We start from the raw sequence: 7,650 nt of genomic DNA, 5'->3' as shown, positions 1-7,650 counted from the left end.
TCTCAGGATTTTCCCCCATTAAATCCCAACATTTTTCCTAAAATTCCCAATTTTCCCCCAAAATTCCCAATATTTTCCCCATAATTCCCAGGATTTCCTCCAAAATTCACAATTTCTTGAAAAAAAATTACTGATTACCCACCAAAATTCCTCATTTTCTCCCCAAAATACCCAGGACTTTTTCCCAAAATTCCCATTTCTTTCTAAAAATTTCCATTATTCTTCTCACAATTCCCAGGATTTTTTTCCAAAATTCCCAACATTTTTTCCCAAATTCCCCATTTCCACCAACATTTCCAGGATTTGTCCCCAAATTCCAAATTTTCCCCCCAAATTCCCTATTTTCTCCCTAAAATTCCCAGGATTTTTTCCAGAATTTCCCCCAATTTTTCCCCAAATTCTCATTTTTTTCCCCCAAAATTCTCCTGAAAATTCAGAGGTTTTCTCCCCAAACTCCCAAATATTTCCCCCGAATTCCCACATTTTCCACAAAAATCTCAACGTTTCCCAAAAATTCCCAGAAAATTCTGATTTTTTTCCCCCAAAGTCCAAATTTTTCCCCAAAATTCCCAATTTGTCCCCCAAAAATCCTGATTTTTTTCCCCCCAAGATTCCTAATTTTCTCCCCAAATTTCCCAGAAAATCCTGATTTTTTTTTTCCCCCCAAAAGTCCCAAATTTTCCCCCCCAAAATTCCCATTTTTTTCCCCAAAATTCTTGGAATTTCCTTGAAAATTCTGATTTTTTTTCCCCAAAAAGTCCCAATTTCCCCCCCAAATTCCCCAATTTTTTCCCCCAACTGCTCCAACTCTCCCCCTAATTTGGGATTTTTGCCCCAAATTCCTGGAATTTCCTTGAAAATTCCCGGTTTTTTTTCCCCACCTGCCATGTTGAGGAAGTCCAAGCCCTTTTCCCGTTTCTCCAGCGCTTCCAGAATGTTCCGTAACGTTCTGGAGCCAAGGCCGGGGTTGGCCGAGAGCTCCAAGGAAATCACTGAGGGACAGCGGGGGAGGCACCTGGGGATGGCACCAAATGTCACCAAAATGTCACCAAGTGGACCTAAAATGTCCCAAAATGGCATCAAATGGACCTAAAATGTCCCCAAATGTCCTCAAATTGCACCAAAATGGCACCAAATGGACCCAAAATGTCACAAAGTGGCACAAAAGGGATGAAAGTGTCCCCCAATGGCCCCAAAGTGTCCCCAAATTGCACCAAATATCCTGAAAGTGTCCCCAAGGTGTCCCCAAATGGATCCTTGGTGTCCCCAGGTATCCCCAGAATGTCCCCAAGGGGGTTTTGGTGTCCCCAAAGTGTCCCCAAGGCCATTCCTGGAGTTGCCGCGGGGTGAAGGATCCGGATCCTCCTGCCAGGAGCCCAATATGTCCCCAGAGTGTCCCCAAGGTGTCTCCTCACCGTGCCACCTCCTCCATGTCCCCGTCCCTCAGGTGGTTCCCGGCCAGCGAGAGGTGACAGAGGGCACAGCCGGCCTGGTGGGGACAGTGGAGGTGACAACCCCGATGTCACCAAATGTCAGCAATGTCATTGATGTCCCCAAAATCCCAAATCCCCCTCATCATTCCATTGTCCCCAGTGTCCCCAGTGTCCCTAACATCCCCAATCCCCCCAAATGGGGACGTCCCCTGAGTGTCCCCAATCCACCATTCCCATGAGTGTCCCCAATATTCCAACTGTCACCGATCCCCCCAAACGTCCCCAAATATGTCCTCTCATCATTCCCAACATTCCCAATGTCCCCTGAGTGTCCCCAATGTCCCCCAGGTTCCCAGTGTCCTACAGAGTCCCCCAGATGTCCCCAGTGTCCCTGAGTGTCCCTAGACCTGCTGCAAGTACTGGGCCAGGTCCCTGCCGATGTCCCCAATGTCCCTGGTGTCCCCAACATCCTCAATGTCCCCAACACCTCCAGTGTCCCCAGCATCCCCAAGGTCGCCAATGTCCTCAACATTCCCAATGTCCCCAACATCCCCAAATGTCCTCAATCCCCCCATTGTCCCTGAGTGTGCCTGATGTCCCCATTGTCCTCAAAGTCCCCAACATCCCCAATACCCCAAATGTCCCCAACAACCCGCATGTCCCTGAGTGTCCCCAGACCTGTTGCAGGTAGTGGCCCAGGTCGCTGCCGATGTCCCCGGTGTCCCCGGTGTCCCTGTGGCGGCCGATGACAGAGGCCAGCTCCAGGCTGCGGATGCTCCGGGCCGGGATGGTCGTCAGGAGTCGGCGCAGCCCCCTGGGCCCAGGACATTACAGGACAGGGACAGAGTCCGCAGCAGGGACGCCTCTGCAAAAGGGCAATTCACAAAGTTCCCCAAAATTCCCACAATTCTCAAAATTCCCCACAGTTTCCCCCAAAATTTTCCCATAAAATTCCCATGATTTTCCACCCAATTCTGACTTTTTTTTTAACCAAAATTCCCATTTTTTTCCCCCATAAACGTCTCATTTTTTTCCTATAAGAATCCCATTTTTTTCCCCAAAAAAATCCAGGTATTTTCCCCTGAATTCAAATTTTTTTTTTTAACCCAAAATTCCTCAGATTTTTCCACGAAATATCCCATGATTTTCTCCAAAATTCCCAATATTTTTTTTTCCATAAAATTCCCAACATTTTTCCCAAATTCTGACTTTTTTCCCAAATTCTGACTTTTTTCCCAAAAAATTCCTGGGGTTTCCCCCAAATTCCTGGTATTTCTCCCCAAAATTCCCATCTTTTCTCTCATAAAAATTACCAGGAATTTTCCCAAAAATCAGATTTTTTCCCCCAAAATTCCTGGGAATTTCCTCAAAGTTTCAATTTTTTTCCCAAAATCCCTCAGATTTTTCCTGAAAATTTCCCATAATTTTCCCCAATTTCCTGGTTTTTCCCATAAAAATCCCAATTTTCCACAAAATTCTCATTTTTCCCCAAAATCCTGAGATTTTTTCCTAGAATTCCCTTTTCTCCCCCCAAAATTCCCATTTTTTCCCCCAAAAGTCTCATTTTTCTCCCAAATTATTGAGATTTTCCCCCTAAATTTCGCCAACAAATTATTGTGATTTTCCCCTAAAATCCCAATTTTTTTCCCCCCAAAATCCTGGGGTTTTCCCCAAAAAAATTCTGACTATTTTCCCCCAAAAATTTCACGTATTTCCCTCCAAGTTCTGATTTTTTCCCCCCAAAATTCCCATTTTTCCCCCAAAAAATTCTGACTATTTTCCCCAAAACTTCATGTATTTCCCTCCAAGTTCTTATTTTTATCCCCCAAAATTCCCATTTTTCCCCAAAAAAATTCTGACTATTTTCCCCCAAAATTTCATGTATTTCCCTCCAAGTTCTGATTTTTTTCCCCAAAAATTCCCATTTTTCCCCAAAAAATTCAGATTTTTTTTCCCCAAATTTTTTGTTTTTTTCCCCCAAAATTTGGGGTTTTTTTTCCCAAATCTCCATTTTTTCCCCCATATTTTTTTACCTGGGATGGGGAAGGGCTCAGTGATGCCACAGCCCCGGAGGTGCAGCGTGGTCAGAGCGGGGCAGCGCTGCAGGAACTCGCTCAGAGCTCGAGCACCATCATCACCCAGAGGGTTCATACTCAGGTCCAGCTCCTGCAGGGACTGAAAAAAAAAAATGGGACAAATTCAGGATTTTTGGGCATTTTTTTTGGAATTTTTTGAGATTTTTTTAAATTTTTTTTTGTTGAATTTTGGGGATTTTTTGTGATTTTTGGGGGGATTTTTTGATGAATTTTTCTGATTTTTTTTTTTTTTTTTTTTTTTTTTTTTTGTGTGATTTTTTAGGTGAATTTTGGGGATTTTTTTTGCTGATTTTTTTTCTGTGATTTTCTGGTGAAATTTTTTTGTGATTTTTAAGGGAATTTTTTGGATTTTTTGGTGTGATTTAAGTGACCACTGAGTGGACAGAAGGTTCAGGCTCAACTTGAGGTGATTTTTTTTGTGGGATTTTTTTGGGGAATTTTTGTGGGATTTTTTTTTTTTTTTTAATTATTTTTTTGGATTTTTGTTGGATTTTTGGGGGGGGTATTTTGGTGATTTGGGTGGGATTTTCTTAGGGATTTGTGTGGGAATTTTGGGAAATATTTTTTAAAATTTTTATTTGGATTTTAGGATATTCTGTATGTTTTTATTGGATTTTTTGTGGATTTTTTTGTGGGAATTTTTTGTGCATTCTTGCAATTTTTTTTCCAGAAATTTTCAGGGATTTTTCAGGGATTATTGTTGGGATTTTGTCTGGATTTTAGGGGGTTTTGTGTGTTTTTATAAGATTTGGGGGGGGGGATTTTTAGTGGATTTTTTTGTGGATTTTTCTGTGATTTTTAGTGGATTTTTTTGTGATTTTTTTTGTGGATTTTTCTGTGATTTTTAGTGGATTTTTTTGTGATTTTTTTGTGGATTTTTCTGTGATTTTTAGTGGATTTTTTTGTGATTTTTTTGTGGATTTTTCTGTGATTTTTAGGCATTTAAAAAGGTTTTTAAGTGGGTTTTTGGGGGATTTTTTTGGGGGACTTTTAGTAATTTTTTTGCGATTTTTTGACGGAATTTCAGTGAATTTTTGGAGATGTTTTGCAGATTTTTAGGGGGAATTTTTGTGGAGTTTTGGGGAATTTTGGTGGAATTTTGAGGTATTTTTTGTGGATTTTTTGTGAGAATTTGTTTAGATTTTAGGCATCTTTTTTGGGTTTTTATGGGGATTTTTTTAAATATATTTTTCGTTTTTTCACTGATTTTTGGAGAGATTTTTTTGCTGTTTCTTTGTGATTTTTTCCACTATCTTTTGCTGGATTTTCCCCATTGTGGGGCATTTTTTTGGGGATTTTTCTGGGATTTTTAGGGATTTTTCTTGGATTTTTGTGGGATTTTTTTTGGTATTTATATGAGATTTTTTGTGGGATTTTTGTTGGATTATTTTGTGGGATTTTTTTTGGCTTTTTTTTTGATTTTGTTGGATTTTTGCAGGATTTTCACTGATTCTTTGTGATTTTTTCCACTATCTTTTGTTGGATTTTCTCCATTTTAGGGGGTAATTTTTTGTGGGATTTTTTTTTCCCATTTTCAAGGCGATTTTTTGCTGGATTTTCCCCCATTTTCAAGGCGACTTTTTGTGGGATTTTCCCCATTTTTAGGGTGATTTTTTGCCAGATTTTTCGCATTTTTGAGGTGATTTTTTGCCGGATTTTTCCCATTTTTGAGGTGATTTTTTTGTGGGATTTTTTCCCAATTTTGAGGCGATTTTTTTCTGGATTTTTCCCATTTTTGAGGTGATTTTTTTGGGATTTTTTCCCATTTTTGAGGCGATTTTTTTTTTGGATTTTTTCCCATTTTTGATGCGATTTTTTGGGGGGATTTTTCCCATTTTTGGGGCAATTTATGGGGGATTTTTCCTCATTTTTGGGGTGATTTTTTGCCGGATTTTCCCCGTTTTTGGTACAATTTTTTGCTGGATTTTCCCCATTTTTGGGGCGATTTTTTGCTGGATTTTTCCCATTTTTGGGGCGATTCTTTTCTGGATTTTTCCCATTTTTGAGGTGATTTTTTGGGGGGATTTTTCCCATTTTTGGGGCAATTTATTGGGGATTTTTCCTCATTTTTGATGTGATTTTTTGGGGGGATTTTTCCCATTTTTGGTACAATTTTTTGCTGGATTTTCCCCATTTTTGAGGTGATTTTTTTGTGGGATTTTCCCCATTTTTGGGGCGATTTTGGTGGGATTTTCCCCATTTTTGGGGCGATTTTTGGTGGGATTTTCCCCATTTTTGGCACAATTTTTTTCTGGATTTTTCCCATTTTTGATGCGATTTTTTGGGGGATTTTTCCCATTTTTGGGGCAATTTACTGGGGATTTTTCCTCATTTTTGGGGTGATTTTTTGCCGGATTTTCCCCATTTTTGGTACAATTTTTTGCTGGATTTTCCCCATTTTTGGGGCAATTTTTGCCGGATTTTTCCCCATTTTTGAGGCGATTTTTTTTTTTTTATTTTTTCCCATTTTGATGCAATTTTTTGGGGGATTTTTCCCCATTTTTGGGGCAATTTACCGGGGATTTTTCCTCATTTTTGGGGTGATTTTTTGCCGGATTTTCCCCATTTTTGGTACAATTTTTTGCTGGATTTTCCCCATTTTTGGGGCAATTTTTGCCGGATTTTTCCCATTTTTGAGGCGATTTTTTTTTGATTTTTTCCCATTTTTGATGCGATTTTTTGGGGGATTTTTCCTCATTTTTGGGGTGATTTTTTGCCGGATTTTCCCCATTTTTGGTACAATTTTTTGCTGGATTTTCCCCATTTTTGATACAATTTTTTGCTGGATTTTTCCCATTTTTGGGGCGATTTTTGGTGGGATTTTCCCCATTTTTGGTACTATTTTTTGCTGGATTTTTCCCATTTTTGATGCGATTTTTTGGGGGATTTTTCCCATTTTTGAGGCAATTTATTGGGGATTTTTCCTCATTTTTGGGGCGATTTTTGCCGGATTTTCCCCATTTTTGGTACAATTTTTTGCCGGATTTTCCCCATTTTTGGTACAATTTTTTGCTGGATTTTCCCCATTTTTGATACAATTTTTTGCTGGATTTTCCCCATTTTTGATACAATTTTTGCTGGACTTTCCCCATTTTTGGGGCGATTTTTATGGGATTTTTCCCATTTTTTCCTTCCCTACCTGCAAAGCGTTTCCAGGCGAGCAGAGCCTCCGCAGCCCGTGCGCTCCCATCCCGATCCCGGGCAGGCCGAGCCGCGCCAGGCGGGGCAGGGTGAGCACAGTGAGCCCCAGCTCCGCCATCCCCGACTCCCCAATGGCGCAATGGCTGAGCCTCAGCTCCCTCAGAGCCTCATGGAGCCTCAGGGCCCTCAGCAGGGCCGGGATCTGGGCTGGGGGGATGCAGAGCCCGCTGGGGATCTCCACACGGCAGCTCTGGGCCTGCTGCCTCAGCAGCCTCAGCAGCGGTGGGAAAGGGACTGTGGGAAACAATGGGGAAACATGAGGGGAATCCTCCACACGGCAGCTCTGGCCCTGCTGCCTCAGCAGCCTCAGCAGCGGCGGGAACGGGACTGCGGGGAAACAATGGGGGAATGTGAGGGGAATCCTCCACACGGCAGCTCTGGCCCTGCTGCCTCAGCAGCCTCAGCAGCGGCGGGAAAGGGACTGTGGGGAAACAATGGGGGACTGTGAGGGGAATCCTCCACACGGCAGCTCTGGCCCTGCTGCCGCAGCAGCCTCAGCAGCGGCGGGAACGGGACTGTGGGGAAACAATGGGGAATATGAGGGGAAATTCGGCATTTCTGGGGGAAATTCAGGATTTTTTGAGGGAAATGTGGGGGTTTTGAGGGAAATCCGGGATATTTTGAGGGAAATTTGGGGGGTTGTGAAGGAAATTTGAGGGAAATTTAGGATTTTTGAGGGAAATTTGGGGGTTTTGAGGGAAATTTGGGGGTTTTGAGGGAAATTTGGGATTTTTTGAGGGAAATTTGGGGGTTTTGAGGGAAATTTGGCTTTATTGGATTTTTTGAGGGAAATTTGGGGGTTTTGAGGGAAATTTGGGATTTCTGAGGGAAATTTGGGGGTTTTGAGGGAAATTTAGGATTTTTAGGAGGAAATTTGGGGATTTTGAGGGAATATTTGGGGGTTTTGAGGGAAATTTAGG

General features: G+C 41.8%; 1 protein-coding gene across 1 annotated transcript; it reads right to left on the bottom strand.

Annotated features, from left to right (window-relative positions):
- Positions 1-655: 655 nt before the first annotated feature.
- On the bottom strand, positions 656-6,894 carry LOC310919378 (tonsoku-like protein). Its single transcript, XM_083878717.1, has 5 exons — positions 6,669-6,894; positions 3,467-3,608; positions 2,112-2,298; positions 1,416-1,489; positions 656-1,015 (listed from the first exon to the last, which is right to left on the bottom strand). The coding sequence occupies exons 1-3, from the start codon at positions 6,786-6,788 to the stop codon at positions 2,228-2,230; spliced, it is 333 nt and encodes a 110-aa protein (XP_083734843.1). The 5' UTR covers positions 6,789-6,894; the 3' UTR covers positions 656-1,015; positions 1,416-1,489; positions 2,112-2,227.
- Between the last annotated feature and the right edge of the window lie 756 nt (positions 6,895-7,650).

The sequence above is a fragment of the Zosterops lateralis genome, assembly GCF_965231275.1.
Source record: "Zosterops lateralis genome assembly, chromosome: 1".
Taxonomy (NCBI): domain Eukaryota; kingdom Metazoa; phylum Chordata; class Aves; order Passeriformes; family Zosteropidae; genus Zosterops; species Zosterops lateralis.
The sequence above is the reverse complement of the archived record's forward strand: the minus strand, read 5'-3'. Positions and strand labels throughout refer to the sequence as shown.

Bases quoted from the DNA above. Each gene is read 5' to 3' on its own strand.
- LOC310919378 (XM_083878717.1), bottom strand. From the start codon at position 6,788: ATGGCGGAGCTGGGGCTCACTGTGCTCACCCTGCCCCGCCTGGCGCGG. The intron at 3,609-6,668 runs GTAGGGAAGGAA...TTTTTTTTTCAG, and splicing joins CGCCTGGAAACGCTTTGCAG to TCCCTGCAGGAGCTGGACCT. The intron at 2,299-3,466 runs GTAAAAAAATAT...GCCCTTTTGCAG, and splicing joins TGAGCCCTTCCCCATCCCAG to AGGCGTCCCTGCTGCGGACT.